Source organism: Akebia trifoliata, chromosome 7 (genome assembly GCF_017979445.1).
Source record: "Akebia trifoliata isolate Shusen 1 chromosome 7, ASM1797944v1, whole genome shotgun sequence".
NCBI lineage: Eukaryota > Viridiplantae > Streptophyta > Magnoliopsida > Ranunculales > Lardizabalaceae > Akebia > Akebia trifoliata.
Genome location: NC_141381.1, coordinates 27522872 through 27549436, shown reverse-complemented (window position 1 = coordinate 27549436; position 26565 = coordinate 27522872). Strand labels below are relative to the sequence as shown.

Here is a 26565-nt window from a genome sequence, read left to right as displayed (position 1 = left end):
GAAGATGGTGATGACAGCGATGGTGACAACGACAGCAAGGTTAATGCAATGGTGGCTATGGTGGTGGTGGTGGTGGTAGGAAAGAAGAAGATATTAGTGGAGAAGAAGAAAATGATATTTTGAGGATAAAAAATATAAGTTGATTTCATTTTTCCACCTATATGAGTGGGAAAGTGAAATTCATGTTTTGATAAACTTTTTTATTAGGGTAAAAAATCAATTTTCATGGAAAAACACAATCAACACACATGAAAAATATAATTTTTCATGAAAATTGATTTTTCACCTTATCTTTCATGTGGAATCAATCATATCCTTAGGCTTTTATATTGACCCGGCCTGTCATCAGTATTCATTCATTGGTTGGGATGTTATAGAAAGAGAAGTGGTGCGGCATTATAAACCCTTTGCTGGGCCCAGACATTCATGAGGCAGTGGGACCCAAAAATTCTGCCACGCGTCACTTTTTTGCTCTAACAGTTGTCTCACAAGTTGCCACGACACTGTAATAGACCCGCCATTACTGCGTTTCAATCGATCAGATCAAATGAGACGTTTTGAGTTTCTCTGGTTTATTTAGAGACCAAACGATGCTGGCGTGCTTTGTTGATCGGACATTATCATGGCGTGGGAACTAATTCTATGGTTAATCTCCTTCTTCGTCGTCTTAGCTGTCCTCGCTGCGAACGTTTATCAGGTTTCTCCAAAACGCTAACTCAAATCTAGGTTTTAATTCTTCTTCTTATTTAGAATGTTTGTTTAGAAATTTGAAGATGGATTCTTTTTTTCTAATTCGATTTTATATTCTTGTCTCTTTTGTGCTCATTCTATAGATATGATGTTTCTCGATTGCTCAAGATTCAGCTCCATAAAGAATGGTTGATAATATTGTAATCTTGTAAAATTTTCCCTTTGTTTAATAGCTCAAAATTCAATTTTAATTTTCCTTTTTATTTATTTATTATTATTATTATTATTTTTACTTTATTTACCTGGTAGTTATTTTGAGGGTCACATCATTAGCATTTTTTTCCATCTGTTTGAATAATTGAATATATATTAAGGAAGTGGTCTCAAAATCTTAGGAGTGTTCTTAGTAAAGTTTCATTACAATTACATACATTCTAGGGTGATTTACCAAAACATGTACCGAAAATTGAAAAATTACCAAAACAGCACAATGTTCATTTTACATTTTAATTCTGAAACCGGTAACTTACTGTTTTCGGAATTAAAGTATTTTCGTTAAAGTGGAAAAAAATTAATTATCTTATTAAATAGATATTTTTTTAACTGTTTTACTGAAACTAAACAGGGAAAGTATTTACTGTTGTATAGAATAGGATTTTTTTTACCATTCATTTCACAAATTTTATTGTTTTAATAAAAAAATCTAATCCCAAAAAATGGTAATTTAATGTTTTCGGAATTAAAATGAATAGTGTGTCATTTTGGTAAATTTTCAATTTTACTGCGCTGTTTTGGTAATTCTCTCTACATTATATCTGGATCCTACTTATCTTAAGATCTGTAGAAATCTAATGTATTGGTCCATGGTCCAGTCTTGAGTTTACACATTCTATAGTTTTTACATCATATGCATATGACATGCATCAACGGATCTCTCCTTGTTATGATTAGTCAGTTCATTGAGGTGAAGTCTAGATGCAAACTCATTGTAATTGTAAACTCTCTCGTCTCACGACTAATTGTTCTTTCAGTAGTTACAACTCCGACATACACATCTTTATACTATTATAATGAGAGAAGGTGGAGTAGAAGTGGTTCAACACCAAAATTTGGATCACAGACATGAGAGAAAGTAGAGTAGAAGTGGTTTGACACACCAAAATTTGGATTCCAAAAATGCCCCCACCTTAACATTTAAACTTAATATAATCAAGATCATTTTGGTCAAAATCCTAGAAAATTGCAATCCCACGTCTCTAAAATCACGTCAGTTAGTTTTCAAAATTAAAAAAGTTATCCTTTTTACTATGTAATCTTTAAGACCACCCTTTAATTGACATTTTAATTACAAATAAGCCCTTTAGAGGCGTGTGTTTGCACATGCCACCTTCTAGTCCTGAATAATGTTGATATAGTTGGTCGCAACTCCTATTTCTATCATGTTCATGGCTCTCTACTAGCTATTTTTATTTAACACAAAAATCCCTGACAATTAAAAATAATTAATGGTCCAAACATTGACATAAACATAATTTACACTAACATGTTTCAACAAAATAAATGTATTCTTCAATACATAGAACACAAATAAAAATAATAATTTTCTGGAAGCAATTAGTAGAGGTCCTAAGGTCTTCATATTCTTTTTTGTTTGGTTAACACGACCAGGAATCAGGGAGTTGGTTGAATAGGTTTGGAATACTCGGATTTTAGGAAATCCAATGTATTAGATCTTATATAAATTAAAGGCTATTAAAAATGCATTAAGAGCTTGGAACAGGGAGTGCTTTGGGTTGATAAATTAGTGGAAGATTCAAGCGAAAAAGAATCTAGATAAGATTCAAATCAAAGTAAAAAATTCTGCTTCCGACCCGGGCTTGGCTATTCAAGCAAAATCTGCTAGACCGATATACCTTAAAGAATTGGATAATGAAGAAAAATTTTATCGTCAAAAATCTAGAGTCCAATGGTTAAAGGAAGGAGACCGCATTACTCGTTTTTTCTACAGTTCAGTAGCGGAGAACAATGCGCACAATGGGATATCAGAATTGTTAAATGCGGAGGGAGATTCCATTACAGATGAGCTCAAATGGGGATCTGGGCTACCACTTTCTACTCAAATTTATTCAAGGAACCTGCTCCCATTGTAAGAGAAAATATTCTATTTATTTCGAAATTATCAGAAGTCCAAAGTCGGTCTCTAATCAATCCTGTGACTAAAGAAGAAATAAGGCGAGTTGTTTTTGAATCCCCGAAAAACAAATCCCCCGGACCAAATGGGTTTGGGGTGGAATTCTTCATTTATTTTTGGGATATTGTGGAATACGACCTCTGTGCTACTATATTTAACTTCTTTTGTCATGGGAAGATGTTAAAAGAGTTGAATGCTACATTTTTATGTCTTATCCCAAAGGAAGAGAATGCCAAAACTCTCGATAAATTTCGTCTTATTGCGCTTTGCAATTTTGTCTATAAAATCATTTCCAAAATTCTTTCTAATAGTCTGTCAATTCGTCTTAATCACATTTTAAGCTTTAATTAGTCGACTTTTATTAAAGGTCGAAAGATCCAAGATAATATCCTTCTTGCGCATGAGATGGTCCACAATTTCCATTTAGCTTCGTCTCCTAAAGTCCTTTGTGCTAAATTGGATATCCGTAAGGTGTATGACTGTGTCAATTAGGGGTTCCTTAAGTCTGTTTTAATCCAAGTGGGATGTCCGCTAGTCTTTGTTAGCTTGGTTATGGAATGTGTGCCCTCCTTTAGATTCTCTGTAATCATTAATGGGTCTTCACATGGGTTTTACCCAAGCAAAAGAGGTTTACACCAAATTCTTATTCCTTCTATCCAAGGAGTCCATGGGATTTCACATCTAATCTTGGCAGATGATGTTCTTCTTTTCTTACAAAATGACATTAACTCTATGCGTCAAACTAAAGAGGTTTTAAGTCATTTTCATAGAATTTCGGGGCTGCAAACCAATGTTACCAAGAGTAACATCTATTTCAGTAAATCTTGGACGGAGATCAATTTGATTCTGAGTACTCTTGGCTTTAATGAGGGAAATCTTCTTAACCCTTATTTAGGACTCCTATTTTTTTCTTCTTGTTTGACTTATACTCTTTGCCAACCATTAATTGACAAAATTTCTAAAAGAGTTGCTGGGTGGAAGGGACACTTACTCTCTTATGTGGGGAGAGTTGAGTTGATTAAGTCGGTTCTTTCAAGTTTTCATTTGTATTGATCAACTTCATTTAATATTTCAATTAGTGTCTTGAAAAAATAGGCACTTAGTAGATTTCTGTGGAGTGGTCCAAATCTTGATCCTCCTAATCATCTTGTCAATTGGACTAAAGTGTGTTCTCCTAGAAAATCGGGAGGCATTGGCATTCATCGACTAAGGGATAGAAATAAAATAGGCATGATAGAACTCTTCTGGAATTTGGTAGAGAATACATCCATGTGTGCGAAATGGATGAGACAAAGGTTTGTTGGTAGTTCAGATATTTGGCATTGCCATGTCTCTCAAAATTCATCATGGGTGTGGAAAGGCATCCTAAAGGTGAGAGAGAATTCCATTAATTTTTTCAGAATAAAATTGGGTAATGGAATGCCAACATCTATGTGGAGGGACCCTTGGATAGAAGGGAAATCACTAATTTCCAGGTTTGGTAATAGGATTGTGAGCCTTTTTAACAGTGACTTGGATGCAAAAATTTCTGATTTTATGGAGGATAATAACTGGAAATTATTGGAAGCATCTAATGACCAAATGGAAGAAGTGCGAAATCTTATTCGTTCGCAATGGCTATTGCGTGGGCTATTGAATGATAAAGTGGTTTGGTTACCAACATTGAATGGGAAGTTTACAATGAAGAGTGCATATGAAGCCATTCACAGAGATCATCAAACTCTGTTTTGGAATGATATAGTTTGGCATTTGAAATCTGTTCCGAAACAATATTTTGTAGCTCGGTTAGCAATCCTTAAAAAACTTTCAACGATTGATAACCTACAAAAGAGAGATTTTTACTTTCCATCGAGATGTGTTCTTTGTTTGCGGGATGTGGAAACAATGGACCACCTCTTTTTTAGGTGTCCAGTTAGTAGATGGGTTTGGAGTTTGGCTGTAAGGAGATTTGGAATTACTAGAATGGACATGGTTACTATGGTGGAAGAAATTCTTGTCGTTAAGGGTGTGAGATTTCCTAACAATATCATTTACAAAATGCTTTGTCTTTGCTTTTGTGCAGTGATTTACCATCTTTGGAAGGAAAGGAATCGGTGAATTTTTGAAGAAACTAGATCTCTAAAATCTTTTATTCTTGCCCAAGTGGAGGAGGATATCAAGACTATTTTCCACGATGAAGAAATAGAAGATAGCCTTTTATCTGTGAGTACCCCATTCTTCATTAGCTGGAATTGTTTATGGAAAGTTTTAAAAAAATCTGTGAAGGAATTTTCTTGGAGGCAGCCCGATATTTATAGGATTAAAATTAAAATTAATACGGATGCTTCGAAGAGATATGATTATGCTGGAATTGGCTTCATAGGCAGGGATTCTAACGGATATTTTATCTTTGCGGGATGGTCGAATGTTATTGATGATGATATTGTGAGTATTGAGCTATCGGCCATAAAAGAAAGCCTCACATATGCAGTTCTCAAGGGCTACCAATCCATTATAGTGAGTTCAGATTTGTTATATGCAATAAATGTTAGGAAGTACGAAGATTTAGTCGAGGAGATAAGGAATTTGGCTTCGAGAGTTACAAGATGCAATTTCAAATTTTGGTGGAGGGAGGAGAATAGAGCAGCAGATTATCTTACAAGACTTGGCGCTCATGCTGGGGAATTTAATTTAATTGAGGATGTGTCGCTAATACCTCAAGAACTTGGAAGAATTGTAGTAGAAGATCAAATTTGTTTGTATTCTCGTAGTTTTTTTAATAAAAAGGGTGGGGTCCCTACAACCCCAGCTTACCGATAAAAAAAAAGTATTTGTAAAAACAAAGCATGTAGGCATTAAGTGGGGTGAGTCCCTTCTGGAAGAGGTGGTAGGGATAGATCTAGAGATAGGGACAGTTCCAACAAAAATATAAAAATAATAATAAAAAATGATTTTCATTTAAGAAAAAAGAAAAAGAAAAAGAAAAGAAAAAAGCATCTTATTGTCTTATGATCAGGGTTTTTGGCTGTTTGTTTCAGTTTTACTGATTATTATTTTTTGTCTAACCATCTGTCATTTTCTTGTATCAGGTATATGAGTAAGAAGCATCTTATTGATGTAGCTGAGATCTTTAGGCTACTTGATGTGAGAAAAAGCATCGAATGGTCAAGCTTGGCTTTTATTTGTTTCTCTTCTTCATAGTCATTTACAGGTCTGTTTTAGAATTAATTGTGTAATTAATATTTTAATATGCATGTTGGTCATCTTACACTTTATGCATTATTATTATTATGTGCTAATTGAAGGTCTTCCCTGCTGTTTGTGGGCATAAAAAAATCGGTTTTTTCTTTGATTATGACAGCTTGATGAGATTAAATGCTTAATTTTATCTAAAATTATTGCTATATGTTATTAGATTTGTTTTAAGTTAAAATTTATGAACTGAATAATTACATTTAATCTCCCTTCTTTGGATTTAGCTAATTACATTTGTAGTGATTTACTTTTTTTTTGTTAGCTGCCAAGAACTTAAGGTATTTGCAAGATTGGTTGCGACCTTCATAGGTTTGTTGGGACTCCACCTCAGGCGGATTATCCAATTCAACAAAACTTATTATTGTAGAAATTTTTTGAAGTGGGAATGAATGCTACTTGGAAACAACAATCATCATTAAAGCCTTATACCAAAAATATGGGAATGTATCTTGTTCCATCATTCAATTCTGAATTGAGAATAATGAAAAAAATACTAGAATTTAATGGTGAATTGGCTATTCTGTGTTAAAATAGTTTTCTTTTGTAATAAAGTCCTGGAGGAGCACAAAGATAACCTTATTAATCATGACCCATGAGGTTCCATGTATTTTCCCTGATTTGGCAGTCACATCCCAATAAAACAGAAAGCAAGATTTGGAGCAGTAACCATGTTGGAGAAGGAATCCTTGGAAATTTTTTTTTTACCACTTGAAGTTTTCTGTGATTTCTTTAACAAGTTTCATATTTAACGTAATTGAATTAAAGTGTGCATGAGTATATCATCTAATTTTTTTTATCAATATATCTTTGAGTCGCTTAATTGATGAAAATGAGGAAGAACAGGTTCAAAGATATACATATGTACTATATTATGAAATTCAATTTGATTCAGCATATTTTGAACAAAGTTTTGTTGAATAAGATTATTACCCCAAAAAGTTGCAGTAAACGATTACTTTCAAATGGGAGTAATTTGGAGGAAATAACAATTTTAATTTGGTTTGACTGTAAGTCACCCTGAAATAAATGGAAGAGGTGCCACTTGCTATAGTTGTCATCAAAGAAGTCTACTAATGGGTTTCACTTTTTTGATAAACTAAGGGATTGTGTCATCGAAACAAGACAAAGAAGATAAGCCATGGGTTGATGCTAATTAAGAATAAAATTTAAGGTTAAAGCTTAAGTTTCTAGGATGATTGGCTGTAGATCTTCTCTCACTCTCACTCTCACTCTCTCAGATCAATTCTGTTTCTGAAATGGAAGAATGATTGATCTTTTGCAGGCTTGTGTTGGCAATTGTTACCTCACTTACAGAAGATGATGATGGTTTGCTTGATTCTGGAGTATCTTGAAACCCCATTGCCCAAGCAATGTCGCAATCATTGTAAGTTTTTCCTTTTGTTTGTTGCTGTTATCTATTGGAAGAATCCTGAATTTTTTTAATTAACCAAGCACGTGTGTGTATTATGTTTCTTCTATATGCATACTTGTTTGGCTTGCATTGTTGGTTTTATTTGTTCTCATAGATTGCTTAAGTAACTATATTGATTTTGTGTTGGCAACTACCCCCCACCCCTGCCCCAAAAAAACAGAAAAAAGAAAGAAAAAAGGTTTGGCTAAAGGCGTTGCAAGTGAGGGTGTGCTGTATGTGGAACCCTTGGGATGTTGGTGCCATGTCTCAACGAATTTTGAAATCATAGAAGCCTCCCCATTCTTAAGTGACGTGTCAGAACCTTGTTTAATTTTCAAAAGTTGATAGTAATCTTTTCAGTAAAAATGGGGTTCAAATTGTTTAGGCATTCTCCTTTTCATGTTATTTCTGCATTCTAAAGTCAATTTGTTTGAACAATCAAACCCTAATTGGGTTTATATAGAAAAACAACTCCAACATTTTGTAGATGCAAAAATCTGCTCTACCTCGAGATCCCAACACAAATCAAGATCTCACACCCAATAAACTACAAGAATAATGGGAAAGCATAAAAAAAAAAAGATAACACATGGATTTTTTACGTGATTCGGCAAACATGCCTACATCCACAGGTTCGGAGAGTTATTTCACTACAATGAAGCTCGTGTTACATGATTTCTGTCTCCTTCCTTCCTCTACTTTTCTCCTCCCTTTACAAAGACTTTAGCCCCCTTTAAATAAAAAACCCTAACTCCTAAAAAAAAATCCTAATCCTAATTAGATTACAATTTTCATATTTAATCCCACCCAAATTAGTAATTATCTAAAGGGGAAGAATCTTTCCTAATTAGATAGAATTTTTCCCAAACGTTGCCACGTACCCATCTCGAGATTCTCACTAATTGTTGTAAAACGAACGGTCCAACTGAGAGGATTTTATCCCTCCACATATATTACCTAAATTTTCTTGTGCATGTTAATAGGGTAGGTGAGTTGTATGGAATCGTACTACTGTAATAGTTGAGTAAGTGGGTAGGATCATGAGAGTCTAGTAAAAGGTGGTAGATTCCTCTATCGTAAGGAGTTGGGAAGTAGGAAACATGGATAAGTTTCGTGAGTTTAGAGGGATTCTATTTTGTTTGTTTGTATTATTCTCAGATTTGAGAAGTAATATAAAATATGGAAAAAAATTATTGAGAAGTCCTTAATTGGATTTGGACATTGACCATCCCGAAAGTCCTTCTTCATCATTTTTATTATTTTTTTGTGATCTCTAGAAATTAGGCATGTACTGAGGTCATATCACTAAAGACGTGTTCTATCCAAGAAAATTCCCTTACCATTGTAGCTGCTGCTCTACCTTTTTTATATTTTATATATTTTTATTTTATTGTTTGCCGTTTTACTCTGTTAAGTAACCCCCCACCCCACCACACACACACACACACACACACACAAAGATAATAATAATAATAAAATAAATAAATAAATAAAAATAATCGTTAAACCTGCCCCAAAAAAAAAAAAAAAAACTTTGAAGCTTAAATTCCTATGAAAACAAGCAACAATTTTTCAAAGACCCCATACTCATTTGAAGTGTACACTATTGAAATTCTAATTTGATGATACAAGTAGGATACTAAGTACAAGACCAAAACTATTTTCAAAACTCCGTATCATGTTTTGTTATTATCTTTTGCTGCTCTACTATGTTATGTAACACCCCCCCCCCCCCCCCCCCCCCCCCCCCCCCCCCCCCCCCCCCCCCCCCACCCCCACCCAAAGAAAAAGAATAGAAAAAAATGAAGATACTGTTAGATTTAGAAGTTGAAACATGAAGCTAATCAAGAGAGCTGATATTGGCACCCCAACTTTTACTTATTACATCCCAATTAAAAATAAAGAAAATGAGTGAATGGTTGAGAATAAGTAAAAGTTGGTTGCCAATAGAAGTTCTATTGTACTTGTTTGCTAGATTTTTTTTTTTTTTTGGGGGGGGGGGGAGGGGGGGTGGGTTTAGTATTTTATGAGTCTAATCATAACCGCAAACAACTACTGAAATTGTTTGAATGTGTTATAATTTTTTTTAATGTTGAGATAATAATTTGAACCAAACCTTTGGAATGTTTGAAAAGTGTGGTTTAATCTTTAATTGGAGTGTAATAAGTAAAAGTTGGGGTGTCAATAATAGCTCTCCTAATTAATTATCAATTGCCATGCAAAGTATCCTGCCTCTCAGTTATTCAAATTTCTATTCTTTGAGGAGTGCAAAAGCAGAGGCATCCACCTTATAAAATGGCTGGAATTGAGTTTCTGAATTTTCTTCCAGCATCCTGTCTTAATGGTTCTCACGTGCAGAATTAATTTTTGTATTTCTTCCAATATCAAATTTGATGATTGTGTTATACTCTTGGCTTGGACATTGACATCAAAGGCTTTATTTGTAAAGATAATTCTTATATGTTGATCGGCAGCCCACAAGAACAGAGCTTTTCATCAATAGTCACACGAGGAGTGATGCTAACACTTTGACTATTGAATTAACCAAATCCCTCGTAAGTGATGTCATTTTTTAGTCAAATTTGATATTCTAATTTTTGAATAAATTACTTATCATCTTAATTTGTAGACCATCTCTACAAAGGTGATTACCGTGTTTTTTAGATCATCTAAAAGTTGATATTCTTGTTGGCGAAGTGATTAGATGGCCTAGGAGTCGTTGCCGTGTCTTTTGAGAGACTCTTGTTTTATTAACTTTTATGTAATACATTTTCATATGTAGTCTTAGATAAGCAAACTTTTATGTAACACATTACATTTTTTTTTTCTTTTTCTGATGTCGTATTGTTCTTTCATAGTATGGATTGAATGTTAATTAGTGTAGATGTGATTGTATATGGGTATGGATGAGATTGGATATGGATGTAGAAATTTCAATGCGATGATGTGGATGTGGCAGATTGAAGACAATCTTTATATAACATATTAGATTGTTGGTTTTTTTTTTTTTCTTTTTCTTTCATAGTATGGATTGAATGCTAATTAGTCTGGATGTGATCGTATATAAGTGGATATAGGGATTTGGATGTGACAGGTGCAAGATGAAGACCATTTTGAGCATAGCCCTGCCAAATAGAAATTAAATAATTCTATTTTTGCTCAATAGAAATTTGATCACCTAGAAACTTTTAATTCCACATCAGTCCTAGATTCTACAATTAATAGCCGTTGAATTTACGAATTCAATAGTTCAAAGCCGTAGAGTTATTACAATAGCCCGAAGCCGTAGAATTTTTAAATTCGACGGATTTAAAATTGTTGACTTTATTTTCAAAAAGAAAATTCGACATGCAAAGCCATCGAATTGTACAGAATTCAATGGCTTTCAGACATTGAATATCAAGCATTTTCACATGGTGCTTGGCCTTAACAATATAATGCAAAACGATCACTAATTTTAGTTTCCTTCAGATTGTATGTTTAGCAATAAAAAATTTCATGGGAGAGACAACTACCTAAAAATAATTGGAAACTTAGATTTGAAGCATTGGAAAATATCCAATAAAAGAACTTCAGAAGCATTCATCATATCGGTTCTTTCTATTAATAATGTATTTACTGTGGTTGTTCACATAGACAACAAAAATCTGTTTGGATTGGTCAAGAAGAAAAGAAGCAACCTGCAACATTGTTACAAAAAACACAATATTAAAAATCCCTGTTATGGAAAGATTTTTAGGAAAATAATCTAAGTTAGAATTAATTATTGTAATTATAACTTTTTTTTAATAATGACTTTTGAACCTATTTTATAGCCTAATTATTAACCCAATGACTAAAAAACTATAATTCAATATTTAGAGTAGCAATAATTTTTTTTTAATAATATCATTATAATTTTATTTATTTAAACCTATGTTTTTATTGCGCAAATATATGATCGAGCGTAGCATCACCATATTGATTCTATTCTTATATTAATGATAATAACAACATATTCGACGTGCAAGACACCTGAAATTTACTTAGTTTCTAAACAAAAATGAAATGGGATCTAATATAGTAAAATTGCTTACCTCCTTCGTGAATGTTGATGCCAAATCCAGATTAAAATGATAAACTAACGACCTGATTTTACATCCCTATTTGTCAAAATTATCATGTAATAATATGTTTACCTGGATAAATTCGGATGGAATAAACAAAATAATTCACGCCAACTTAGTGAATCAAGTCTAACAAGAATTCTTAAACTGAAATAAAAGTAAATTTAGCCAACATCCTATTGTTCAGAAAAAATTACTTACTAGTAGTAAACTCATTCAATTCTAACAACCCAAAATCACTTGAAAACATAGTTTTAAACCTGAAAACTCGATTCAACTTGAATGTCCATCGAGTCGAGTCAAATAAAAACCTTGGGTGTTGGGTCAACCAAGTTAAATAAATTTTTTTAATAACTTCAATACCCTCATTTCAAGAATTGCCATTAATTTTTCTTGTTAATATGTCTCTTTTATTCAATCCTAAGATCTTTCTTTTTTACTCACTAAAGATTAGCTGAGATGGTAAGGATGACTGGATTTACTCCTTTGATCACACCTTCAAATCTCTATATGTCCCTCCACATAAAAGTGTCTACACCTATTGTCATGTGACATGGTGGGATGGTGTGTGTGGCCCACCAAGAAAAAGAAGAAGAAGAAAAAAAAAAAGATCTCTCTTTTCTTAAAATATAATCTAGCAAGATTCAAGTCAAATAAATCATGGCGGTGGGTTGTTGTGGTAGTCATCCCCGAGATTAGTCGTGGTACACGCAAACTGGCCAGGACACTCGATTAGCAAAAAAAAAAAAAAAAATTCAAATCAAATACGGATGTAGATTGGGATAAAGAATTTAGACATGGGTATGGATATACTTGGATCCAGCCCGGATCGGCCCATTCTAAGCCCTAATTGATGGATGTCAGATTATTGATAAATTTTGAAATGATAATATCATGCATGACCCTGACAAATAACTAATTGTATGTATCTCGATATGTTTGAATTGATCACTCTAATGAACAATACGATAAGAGATCTAATTAAGATATATATATATATATATATATATATATATATATATATACCGATTATCTATTGATAAGAAGTAGTCATGTTAATCAATATTTCTCAAAAAAGGGGATGGTATATCAAATGTTGCTCCCCTTGAGATCTAACAAGCATTTATCCCACTGTAGCAAACAAATAATTAAGTAATAGAGCTTCTCTTGGCACCCCAACTTTTACTTATTAAACTCCAATTTAAAAAAATATACGAGTAAATGGTTGAATTTTGTGCAAAACCTAACTCGAAATAGGACATTAGGGCTGCGTCGTTGTACACTCGAGAAAGCTCTCAGTCAATCTCCTTCGTTGATACATACCATCATCACCATCAAATGGTTGTATGCTTCCCCTCGACACCGTCAAGGCTAGCGATGACCATCGCTTTCTTCATCACAGGCGTTTCTGTCTTCGCTTTCGGTGCACAGCTATCGTACCGAAACATCGCCCCTCAACAGGCCCGCACCAAAGCTCGAAACGATTTCGTCGAAGAAGAGCTCAAGAAGAAATACGGAGACAAATATCGCAATCCCTATCCCAATCTAAACCCACACTACCAGATGTCTCTGGGCCCACCGATCGACACGAGCCAGAAATCCTCCAACGCACCCCAGGTTCGAGCCGATTTCTGAAGATAACCGATGGTGCCCTCTATAGATAACTTTTCTACCTAGTTGACACTCCCGTGTCATCTCGTTTCTTCGAGTAGAACATTTAGTTTTAACTAGGTTTACAATGTTTAATATATTATAATTATAATGAGAGAAGGTGAAGTAATGTGGTTGGATACCAAAATTACCCCCAGATTTTGTATTTGACCTTAATATTACTAAGGTTATTTTTGTCAAAATATATAAAATTATAATCGATACCAAAATCTTCAATATCTATATTATTAATAGGCAAATTTACCTAAACATGCACAACTTTTCAATTATTTACCAAAATGGTAAACTGTAGCAATTAATTTTTAAAGCGGTAAATTTACCGTTTTCGGAATTAATTTATTTTACCAAAACGGTAAAAACAGTAATCCATTATTTTTTTGTTCCGAAAATACTCTTTTGTTAATTTTGAGTGAAAATACCATTTTGTCCTCGCCTCTTTCATAAAAATTTATGTAATTTCAGTTGTAATTGTTTCCTTCGAACAAGTGCAGCAAGAAATCGAAAACGAAGAAGTATGACCTCCCTCTCTCTCTCTCTCTATATATATATATATATCTCTTTCCGTTGTGAGAACGGGAGAAACTTGCAAGTTTCTCATTCTTTGTCTCTCACTATTGTGGAGATGATGAGAATAGTTTCGATCTATCTCTCACTGTTGTGGAGATCATGAGAATACTTTCAATCTATCTCTCTCTGTTGTGGAGATCGTGAGAAATTTGAATCGAAATTGTTTGTGTATATGTTTTGGGGTATTCGAACCCTAGACTGTAAATTCGATTAGGTACAATTAGGATTTGAATTTTTAAACTATTTAAGATTGATGTAAATTTTATCATTAAATGACTAATTTTTTGGATTGATTTGGATTTGTTAGAGTTTCATGTTTAATGTTGACTTTCTAGAGTTGTATTAGATTTTTAATGTTTAAAGAAATGCAATGATAATTTTTTCATTATTTAGTTTTATTAAAATTTTATAGAATTTTAAATTATAAGATGATATTTTTCTCATGAGTTAGAACTACAATTATTAGTGTCTTAGAACTTGATTATTGTGTTTCATTTAATGTATTCGATGTATTGCTTCTTAAAGGTTCGATAGAATGTGTACCATTTTTTCCTAGTATTTTTATAGATTTTGTATTTTGTCACAAATAATTTCACTCTTAGTATGAAAATACTATATGCAGGGAGAATCTAATAAATGGATAAAAGGAAGATTTCGTTAATATACTTTTATGATGGAGAGATTATAGACCCATTTGACGAGTTTAAGTATAGTGGTAAATGCAAGAATAAGTATGTTGGACGTGATATTTCATTTAAAATATTTACCGACATAATGTATGAAGTCACCGTATGTAGTCGAGATGAGATTATTTTGAAGTTAAAATACTTGTATATAATTAGCCATCTATTGTTGAGATAGATATAGAAAACGATGCAGACGTTAAAGATATGTTGTTTGGAGTACCGGAAGATTCCCAAATCATATATGTTTTCATCATGAAATCATCTCGATACCTTGTTGAAATGAAAAATGATACCAAGCGTATGAACTATGAATTGTATCCTAGTCTTTCATTTTGAGTTCGATCCCAATTCAAATATTTGCCTAGGAAAATATAATGGTCATAATATATGTGAAGATGGTTGATTATTACAAATGAATTTTAGTTTTAAGCTAAGATACCTTTTTAGGGAGAGTAGTTCGTCTTTTAAAAAGGAGAGGGTTTCCTTAGGTTCCCATTTCTTACAATTCCTGTCGTAGATCAGGTTTGTTGATCTATGTTTGGATCAACATCCTGATATTTTTAGCGAGATTAGGTATCTTGTTCTTGATATTGTTAGCGATAGACATTGCTATTGGGTTTTTATCGATATGATTCCCCTTTTGGATGTAAATTTGGCATTCATTGTTGTTGCCACACATTTGCTCTACTTCTCTTACCTCTGTCCATGTTGAAGTTAGAATATTATTTGTTTTAATAAAAATCTGTACGTCAGGAAGAAATAAACATTCACAATGAAATTGGACACTTCGTAGTGTAACTTTGAAGCTTCACTTATTGCTTTAATCTTCCAAAAGTAACCCTACCAAGCTTGTGAGTAGAGGGAAATACGACTGACTTAAGCTGAGCTTGAGCATAAAACTTTTGAAGTCAATGCTTGAGTGTTGTATGAGTGTTGGCACAAATTCATAATCTATTTGGAAGCGAGTATTATCCAAATCTTATGGTCAAACAGAAACAGTAGTAGTGGTTTCTTACTTGTAAACCCGTGCAAACATCCTTAAAATGCTTAATTGCAGTACATACCTCATGTTTTACACTCAAAGTGTCATATATTTAATCGGTTTACGGACAAATTGCTCAGTGGCAATAGTGTGGATTTATTCCCATCTCCTCACCATCGGTGGGGCCTATAAGAATGCATATTTAAATACTCAACAAAGTTACCGTAGTGTTCGTGATGGTCTTGTGGATGGTACTCCATGATAAGGCTTCCGGCCTTTATTTCTGTAACTGCTCTGTTTTTGTTCTCTATAGCTCTAGATTTTGTTAATTTATTGTTGTTTTGGGCAGCACTTGCATTGTTTAATATGTGATTCAGTTGTGTGTCCATATATGATATGTTAAATTTGCAACCAAGATATGAGATCCAGTTGTGTATGGCCGTACATGATTTTTTTTATTATATAACATCCTATGATATGGACGTACGATTACACATTACTAGGACGAATCCTACCCACCAAATTCGTGTAGTATACCTATATGCATGTAAGATAGCAATTTTCTGATTTCTGAAATATGTATAAATCAGTTTTATGTTTCAGTGATTTATTAAGATACATGTATTTTGTCATACAAGTATATCACGCACAAAAAATGGTGACGTAGGAAGATAATGAAAAACCTTTGAATGGTGTCTTCTAATGTACAACTAACATGTAAGGTCTATTCTACCTCAAATTTTCAGCATGTAACCAATAAAAGGTGGTGTTAAATTTTTCTTCAATGCATTTATTTATGAAATGTCGATTTTTCCATTTATACTAGCTTTAAGACATTGACTAAAATAGTTGTGATCTAATGTTAGAAGGAGCCTTCTGACATTGACTAAAATAGTTCTGCTCTAATGTCAGAAGGCTCTTTCTGACATTGATTAAAATAATTCTGATCTAATGTCAAAAGGAGCCTTCTGACATTAAGTAAAATAGTTCTGATCCAATGTCAGAAGGCTCCTTCTGACATTGACTAAAATAGTTCTGATCTAATGTTAGAAGGAGTCTTCTGACATTGAGTAAAATAGTTCTGATCTAATGTCAGAAGGCTCTTTCTGACATTGACTAAAATAGTTCTGATCTATTAGATTTTTAATGTTTAAAGAAATGTAATGATATTTTTGTCATTATTTAATTTTATTGAAATTAATATAATTTTAGATTGTAAGATGATATTTTTCTCATGAGTTAGAACTACAATTGTTAGTGTATTAGAGCTTGATTATCGTGTTGCGTTTAATGTGTTTGATGTATTGCGTCTTAAAGGTTTGATAGAATGTGTATCATTTTTTGCATATATTTTTATAGATTTCCCATTTGGTCATAAATAATCTCACTCTTAGTATGAAAATACCATATGTAGGGAGAATATAATAAATGGATAAAAGGAAGATTTCGTTGATATGTTTTTATGATGGAGAGATCGTAGACCCATTTGGCGGGTTTAAGTATAGTGGTAAATGCAAGAATAAGTATGTTGAACGTGATATTTCATTTAAAATATTTACCGACATGATGTATGAAGTCACCGCATGTAGTCGAGATGAGATAAATTTGAAGTTAAAATACTTGCATAGAATTAGCCCTCCATTCATCGAGATAGATATAGAAAATGATGCAGACGTTAAAGAGATGTTCTTTGGAGTACCGGAAGATTCTCAAATCATATACATTTTCATCATGAAATCTCGACGCCTTGTTGAAATGGAAAATGATACTAACCTTATGCATACACAGAATATGTTTGAAAATAGGTATGAGACATCATGAACTCGTATCTATTATAAAAAAAATTTATTTGTTGTATTTTATTTGTGGTTGATACGAATGATTTACGATTTTACACATGCAGAAGGGAAAAAATGTTAGAGCCGATTGTGGTCCCTTCGAAGTTGTTGAAAATAGAAAGATGTGCAACTAGGTTTGTTATTTCTTTAATTTTATTTTAAATTTAGAACTTGTTGCAGTCTAAGTTATATCGATGCGATTTATCTCTAATTATTCTTTCAATCCTTTTTACAAAAGAATGTTGAAGATGATCATATTTCAACAAATCCAACTAAGGGATGCAATGATACTAGACGAATTCCAGATTCATCACCTATTAGGTTAGTATATGAAACTAGGCATACGCTAAGGCGATTCGAACCTTAAAAAATTATATATAAATTTTTCATGAATTTTTGATTCATATTGTTTTGTCTACAATAAAGTTGAGAGTTCAATTTATCCACCCGCGCATCGAAATGTTCCAGATTCAGATCCCTCCAATCCAGATCTATGCGTCGATATTTCAGGATGTTCAACCCCTATGTATGTCTACTCGTGTTACTTTCTTCAATTAATCCTCTTAGAAATATTTCTAAATTTGACACATATATGTTTAGGTACAATTTTCCTTCACCCAGTTCTGCGAAAAGCCATATCATCTATTGATTTAAGTTTGTTCATACTGTTCTCACTATCTCAATCTGCATCCTTGTTGGTCTTTCTCTCGTTCTTTTAGAACCTTCAACTTGCATGTTCCTTAGAGTTCTTTTTTTTTTTTCCTTTTAGAACTGAGGCATCTTGGCACACGTTTCTTATAGTTGTGCTATTATTGATCTCTATTTCACATGACCTAACTTCTCAATCGACTTTCCCTTAGTTTGTCACCTATTGGGAGTTTGGGACCACTCCTACATTTTGAGGAATGCATTTTTCTGAGTCATTCTTCCCGTTCATCTCAGCATCCTCATCTCTGTTGTGATTGAAAATCAATGCAAAACTAAAATTTGTGGGTGTTGGGGACTTGGTCGCTCCTTTACACACGTAAGCTTTTTAGATTAAAATTTCAGTGCGAATGAATGATTTCGTGGCATTCAGAGGTTTGCACCAATTTGCAAGTATAACAAGAAGAGCCTACATGTCTTTGATGATCAGGATTTTTATAGTAAGAGCTATTCTCCTAAAGAGCTCTTTTTTTGCTAGTGTTACTTTAGCATTGAATGCTTGCTGTGTTGATACTTGTTGCTACTCATACACTCCTGAGCATGGCACAACAGTTTTGGACATGTACAAAAAAATGATATCAAAATATGTCTAATTCCAACACGATAAAATGAGATTCCTTTTGTGAAAATCCATGTAAAGTATCGTGTGAAGTGTGGAACCTCATAAGTGAAAATGTTAAGAATCCTCACAACTATGTTGAATAGTTTACATTAGCCGTTAACATACATAGTAGAACTTCTAATCTTTTCGTGATGTAAGTTTTGCTATCTGCTTTCTAGATTTTCCAGTAGTTTTGTTTCATTAATACATGCTTACATATTCTAAAGTAGGTTTTGGCTTTTATTCATCTGATATTTATTTCTAATATTTTTGTTCAGCCATATTGCCATGTTCAAATTTTCAGAAGTTGATGTGCCTAACACCTGTCAAGTGTCGACACCTTGACTTCTTGGTACCCATGTCAGATGTCTAGGTGACACTACTTTTTTGGTGCTTGGAATGAGAGATTTGATAAAGACTGTTTTCTTTTACTATGGCCTTATACCAGGTGGTGCTCTGAAACCCATCGATGTAAATGCGGATCTGACTTTTGATGTGACTGAGCACTATTGGTTTCCAATGCTTGTGGGCTTATCTGACCTGACATCAGATCCTAGAGCAGAGGTCAGAAATTGTGCCCTTGAGGTGCTTTTCGATTTGTTGAATGAGAGAGGTCGCAAATTCTCGTCAGCATTTTGGGAGAGCATTTTGCACCGTGTCCTTTTCCCCATTTTTGATCATGTGAGACATGCTGGAAGGGAGAACTTGGTTTCTTCTGGTGATGAATGGCTTCGTGAAACCAGTATTCACTCACTTCAGTTGTTGTGCAACCTTTTTAATACTTTCTACAAGGTACACACAACTTGAATTTGGTTCATGGACCTTTTTCTCTTCTGAACTAAGTGCAAGTGTCTTTGATAGAATAAACTTTACCTTGATTGTTTTTAATGTTATGCATGTGAATACTGGCTTTTTATAATTGAACGGAGGAACAAGATTCGCTCAGCTGATCTCAAATTTTTGGGATAAAGCTTTGACGGCAACGCTGATGATAATGATGTTTTGCACTAATATTGAGCTTATCTTGGGATTGGTTGAGCTTATCTAAAGGAATTCTCCTTTTAGATAATTTTGTTTTCCTTTTTCTCTTTCTTCTGTTTATGTATTGTTTGGGGATTTTCCTATTATCTTAATGAATTCATATTCACTTCTGAAAGCCTGCGGACTTTGCTCAAGATAGAGTTGAACGGTGGAATAGGATCCATGTTGTTTCCTCTATATTTGGGATCTGTGTTACCTGGTCCATCGGTTGGCTTGGTTTGAATTCGGGTTCGTGGTTCACCACTCTAGAACAAACCCAGTTAGTAGGGGGAGGCAGAGACAATTTGTTTCGTGGTTCACTTAAGTTCGCTAGTTCAGTTTGCTCATGCACATATAATTCAAGCATGCAAGTTACATGTAAGACTATAATGTTAAAAATTCTTATAGAGTTAAACAGAAACAAATACATATAATGGTCGAAATTCTAAATATAAACAAGGATAAAAATAAAAATAGGGCTAAAATATGCATATATCCAAAAAAGGAACAGATCTAAAAACCATCCCTTATCAAGATCAAATGTCATACTAATTAAACTAAAATCAACAAGCTTTCATGTTCCAGTAGCATGCAGAAATGTTAATGTTCATTGAGATTCAAAGAACAAATGTTTGAAGATGTATTTCCTAATAAACTATTTATTTCACCCTAAAAGATGGGAAGTTATGGCGACTACCAGGTGGCTGGATTGTTCATCATGATCTCTATGCAGTCTGCAACACTAGATGTAATTTTAATTATCAAGTTCCGAACATCAATGAATCCCACCCCAACCCACCCATGCATATGCATGTGTATAGTTCTAACATTTAATATTTTTCGAACTGTCTCAGTATTAATTGTGTTTACAACTTCATTTCTTTTTTCCTTATTATGTGCAGGAGGTCTGCTTTATGCTGCCACCTCTGCTTGGTTTGCTGCTGGATTGTGCCAAAAAGACTGATCGAGCTGTGGTTTCAATCTCTCTTGGTGCTTTGGTGCATCTCATAGAAGTTGGAGGCCACCAATTCAGTGAAAACGACTGGGATACCCTACTTAAAAGCATTAGGTAAAGTATTGCTTCTTACTTGATTATGTGCTGTATCCTTCGAAGTTTTTATTTGCGTCTTCTTCATTTTTTTATTGTCAGGGATGCTTCATACACAACTCAACCTGTTGAGCTCCTCAACTCTTTGGGTTTTGATAGCTCAAAGAGCCAGTCGTTGCTAACCAGAGATACAGAGATTAATACGAGTGACAGTCCTTCCCTTAGGTCTGTTGACAATGGGAAAGTGGACAATCATCAGTTTGGTAGCAGTGAGAATGGGAAAATCTTTGGTTGGGCATCTCCCCGTGTTGGTGTTGACAGCCCTAGAAAGAATCCCAGTGCATCTATCTTTCAGGATGATTATCAAGACATCAAGCCACATCCAAATTTGGAGGAATCTGAAGGTTTACGATTCTTAAGTATATTTTTGCGCTGAATATGGATGCTTAATCTATGTTCTAAACTTTATTGCATTTATTCAAGGTAAGTCTATAAATGGAACCTTTTTGTAGGCCTTCCATCACCATCCGGAAGATCTCAAAAACCTGCTGGAGCTCAAGATTTTCAACGGAGTCAAACATTAGGTCAAAGGATAATGGTTAATATGATGGACAACCTTTTACTCAGAAATCTTACCTCTAAATCAAGAAGCCGTCCTTCAGATGCTTTGATACCATCTTCTCCAGTCAAGGTATTGGAATAGTGGACATCAACTAACTTTTGGCCTGTTAACATTTAAACGAAGCTGATAATTTTCTCACCATAATGGAGTCAAAATCTGAATCTAATTGGGATCCCAGTTCTATGTATTTTCTCTCTTTTATCTAAGCAACTGGTTTGTTTTCTATTCGTTAGCATTTTATATTACAATTTATTCATTGGACACGAAAGTTATATCACAAATATGTTTCCTTGTGGGAAAGCTATTGATTGTGTTCTTCTCCCCTGGTTATCTGGTATTCTGGAAGCCAAAATCTGAATTACCCTCGATGGATTAAGGAGAAGATTTTACCATCATTCTCAGTTTAGATATCTGGAGGTGAAGAATGATATTTGAGATGGATTTATACTAGTGGTCCTTGTCGGAAGAGACTGATAATTCTCTAAATATCAGGTACATAACAATTAGTATCAGAGTGGTTTCCTAAGCTAAAGGTTGTGGGTTCCAGGGAGGCCAAATCCTATGATTAGAGAAGTACGTGGAGTTCAGGTGAAGATTTGAAGACGGCAAAGACTTGAAGAATTGACTGTGATCAACATGAGATTTGAAAATTCTACAATAATTTTATAAATTTCAACCTTAAGGACAAGGTTATTTTTCAAGAAGGGTGGAATCATACGTACCTAAATATATGAGGATAGGAGAAATGTATTTTTAGTATATTTGAGTATGGGATCATTACTAGTTGGGTTTATGGGGGAGATGGGAAGGAGTTATTTCTACATGGGTACTAGGTTGGTAGTCAGATTCCTTGTGTGGGTAGGTTAGTGAGGGAGTTGTTCTATTTTATAGGGAGTGGTAGTTACTTTTGGAGGGAGGACTCTATGTATTTCATCTCCAAGAAGTTGTTATCTCTGAACTTGATTTCATCTTATCTGTATTGTTTAAAGCAGTTCCAAAGGGATTTGATCTCTGTAGCTTTATGCTCAGCCATATGTCACATTTGGAGGGAACATGACAGGAAACTTTTTTATGAAAAAAGAATGGAGGAAGATCAAATTCTTTATCAGATAAGTCTGGACATTCATGGGGTCTTTGATGGGTGGTGGTTGACGATTTGGGTCCCCTAGGTGTAGAGCTGCTGCAACGATGGGGATGTGAAGGAAGGGAGAAACGAGGCCAGTAATGATGGTAAACTGGACGCTCCCTTTGGATGGTTACATCAAATTATATAGCTTAGATCGAACTAGAAGCCATCTATGAAGGTCTGACATATGCGATTCAGAAGGGTTATTCCAATGTGATTGTTTCAGCTGATTCAAAGTATGCAGTGAATTCAATTAATTCTGTTTCGGAGGCCTCGTGGAGCATCATAACATCAGTTGGAGGATTGAGGACATTAGAAGCCAATTTCCAGGTTGTTTGATTGAATTTTCTTGGCGGGAATCACACCAGGCTGCAGATTTTCTTGCAATGAAAGGATCAATTTTAGAGAGTTTTTGGTTGTTTGGTGATGTTTGTTCTATCCCTCATGAACTGAATCTAATCCTTGCAAAGGATTTGATTTCAGATTATCATAGAGTTTAATCCTTCCATTTCTATTAATACGATGGGTGGGGTCCTTCCCCCTTCTTATTGATAAATTTTTTTATAAAAAAAATTGTGTTTTTGAAATTGACCTGTGAATATTAGGTACATAAAACTATTATACTAGTTCACAATTTCTTGGTTTAGAAAAATTACCTTGTGCTTTGAATGGAAATTTTACTACTAGTTGGTCAATATTTGTTATTTTTGTGATACATCTGCAGTTAATTATTTTCTTTTTCTTGATTGAATGCCATTGTAGATTCCTGATGCTGTTGAGCCTGATCTGGTGGATGAGGAGGAAAGTCCCCTATTGGGAACTATTAGGGGTAAATGCATCACTCAACTACTACTTCTAGGGGCAATTGATAGTATTCAGGTATGACTCTCTTTGTTCTGTTTCTTATAGATGTTAAAATAATTTTGCCTGTTGATGGCAGACATTTTACATGTCTCAAAATTTCAAATCTTATAGACATCCAACCTGATCAATTATATATGGATGTTCAGGACATATCACCAATTTACTACATGCAAGAAGGATGTCTAAATGCTCTTTGTTGGGGCTACTGACATTTCCTTTTCTGTTTTATGGTTTCGGTAGAACATAATAGTAAAATTGAGAGCCTGAAAATGAAGAAAAAAATAAACAGGAGAGGTTGTTCATTCTTGTGTCTCTTAATACCACTGAAGGTGTAAGAGATATGTGGTTCAGTATTAATGCGACTTTGATAATGCAGAAAAAATATTGGAGCAAGTTGAAGGCCTCACAGAAGATTACCATAATGGGCATTTTGCTCTCCGTTTTAGAATTTGCTACTTCATATAATTCATATACCAACCTTAGAATGCGTATGCACCATATTCCTGCTGAAAGGTGGCCTACATATACATATTCCAATTCATTTTTGTTTATATTCTTATCTATTAGTTTCGAAAATCCTTTAGTTAAACTAACACATTCATGGTTCACAGGCCGCCATTGAATCTTCTTCGCCAGGAATTATCTGGAACCTGCATTTATTTAGATATATTACAGAAAACAACTACAAAATTTAACACTGACAGTGAGGAACCACTGGCCACTAATGGTTTCCATGAGGTTAATGTAACTTCAGTTGATGACGCAAGCTATAGCGAAAATTCCACTGCAGAAGAGAAACTTGATGGAATAGCAGAAGAGCGGCTGGTATCTTTCTGTGGACAGATGCTGAAGGAGGCATCTGACCTACAGTCTGGCACGGGGGAAGCTGCTAATGTGGATGTTCATCGAGTTCTGGAGTTACGTTCTCCAATTATTGTGAAGGTATGGAAGTCTTTATTTCTGAACCTTATTTACTTGTTCTTGTTGAATGTAGGGTGCTTATATATTTAAATTTCTAAAGAAAAGTGTGAATTGTGAATCATTAAAGAGTTGTTCCGCCCTTTTAATAGCTCCATGTTGGCTTATTCTTATTGTTTCCAAAGGCGATCTTGGAGATCACCTGAGGCAAAAACTGTGATCATCTTGAACGTGCACACCCCAAACATTCAAGGACCCCACCTAGTGTTACTTGCTGCCAGCCTCTACTTTGGTGTGAAGCGATCATTTCCTGTAAACTACCTCACTGTTTCAATGGCGAAATATTTACTATACATTTTTTCCTCTAGTGGGGTGGGAACTGCCGGATTTATTGGTAGATGTTTGTCACAATTACTTCTTTTGCTTATTGAAGGGAAACTACACAAAGATGGGGTTGTATACTTTAATCAATAGATGATCCTTTTATTGATATGTTTCAGAATTTTAGCAGACCATTGGCTTGCACTTTCGGAGAGGTAGTGCCAAGTTCTTGTTGTCTTTCTTCAATATGACTTGACTTTATTTTTCCATGTACCCCAGAATTCTGGGCATTTTTTCATTTTTGATGAATTGGATTTGGATGTAGTACATGTATCTGTCCATTTTTTCCTTCATATATTCTTTAGCTATTTTCCCCCCGTATTTAGATGTGCACTCTGATGTTAGGTGATATACTGCACACCTAATCCGTTGATTTGCCATGTACTAGAGTTAAAAAAACAAAAAACAAAACAGCTGTTAAGGAGGATATGTGGAAAATGTGTGTTCCATGGGATTACTTTGGTGAGGCCCGGATACCCAAGGTATCAACGAAAAAAGGATACGTGGCAGCAAGCCAGGAAACTAACAGCCAGGTTACTTGAACACCTGGTGGCACAGAATCTCATCTCTTTATATCCTAAACTGGTTGACTTGAATCTTTGAGAATTTCAATATTTCTAGTTTAAACATTTTTTCTACGGAATTCATCTCAGTTACTTTCTCTTTGAATTCATGGGTTGCCATGACAAAGAAAGTATACTTACATAACTGGTCTTTCAGGTGCTTAATGGGATGTGCTTTATGAACCCTCAGATTTTCAGAAAGCACCTGAGAGAGTTTTATCCCTTGTTTACTAAGCTTGTGTGCTGCGACCAGGTAATCCTTTCTTCCCTAGGTGTATCTTCGTCAAGTGCATGCATCTATCTCCATTCTCCAACCCAATATTATCCCAACAAATGCTATAAAGACTTGGTCCTCAAGGGCTCAGGATTTATCTTGCTTTCTGGCCTTATTGTGAAGCTACAAACATTTACTTTCTGATTTTAGGGCCAAACACCCTAACCATTGGGTATCCTATTCTTTTTTAGAAAGTGATGGTCCACTTGATCCTCTTCTTACAATGTAAGAATGTGGGAGGCACACATACTCCCCATCAAGACACAGACTATGCACTATTTGGACTGTGTTTCATTTTGCTTTCTTTCTATGTTCTCTCACCCCTGCTTTTCTTTTCATATTTGATAGGCTGTCTACATGTCCATTTTGCTGATTATGTCTTGATTTTTATCAGATGGATGTTCGTGGAGCTCTTGGTGACCTCTTCAGCATGCAATTGACCACGCTCTTGCCATAGTGTTTGTCTCTCTGTATCATCATACCTTACTGCTTTTCTGCAAGGGGAGGGTTTGTTGCTGTTGCTTCCCTTTCAGGAGCTGAACATAGCGATTTCTCAGCCTTCATCCAGGGCACATAATCCGATTTTTGTAGCTAGTTGTGTCTGGACATAGTAAGAATGGTAAATTGGGAAGTTTCTAGCTTTCAAGAACAACTAGCTTGCTTTCTTGACGTTGGTTTTATCTTTTGAAGCTTTACATCTCCTTTGCTGCCTGACCATACCCTAATGGGAATTTATGTCATTACCTCGTTCTTGTTCTCATTGGGCACAACAGGTTAAAACAACACTATTAGTATACATGTTACATGGAATCTTTTTAATCTAGTGATCACTTGGGAGTTTTTGAATTGTTTAACTTGTTTAAATTACTAATAAAAATATAATAATTATTATTATTATGTAATAATATATTGCTTCTGTTCAATGCGGGTGAAAATGAAGAAAGAAGCTATAAGATAAAAAAAAAAAAAAAGAGTTATATGTGGATTGAAGTAACGCCATGTTCAAAACCGAGGCATAGACAGGAAAATAATGAAGGCTCTCATTCCTTCGACGGTGATGATTGATA

The 26565-nt window shown here is 34.4% G+C and overlaps 1 protein-coding gene across 11 annotated transcripts; it reads left to right on the top strand.

The window, feature by feature from the left end:
• The first annotated feature begins 65 nt into the window (after positions 1-65).
• Positions 66-26344, top strand: LOC147398716 (brefeldin A-inhibited guanine nucleotide-exchange protein 5-like). 11 transcript variants are annotated; one of them, XM_086447979.1, is made up of 12 exons: positions 66-697; positions 5950-6071; positions 7398-7499; positions 19131-19474; positions 20605-20771; positions 20853-21169; positions 21263-21441; positions 23261-23377; positions 23739-23875; positions 23974-24304; positions 25382-25477; positions 25893-26344. In XM_086447979.1, exons 3-12 carry the CDS (start codon positions 7433-7435, stop codon positions 25953-25955), a joined length of 1818 nt encoding a protein of 605 aa, XP_086304105.1. In that variant the 5' UTR covers positions 66-697; positions 5950-6071; positions 7398-7432; the 3' UTR covers positions 25956-26344. The 11 variants fall into 11 exon arrangements, with proteins under 11 accessions (XP_086304105.1, XP_086304106.1, XP_086304098.1 ...); XM_086447980.1 differs by lacking the exon at positions 66-697 and adding an exon at positions 2699-2836; XM_086447970.1 differs by lacking the exons at positions 66-697; positions 5950-6071; positions 7398-7499 and adding exons at positions 17597-17697; positions 17798-17902; positions 17977-18030.
• The last annotated feature ends 221 nt before the right edge of the window (positions 26345-26565 follow it).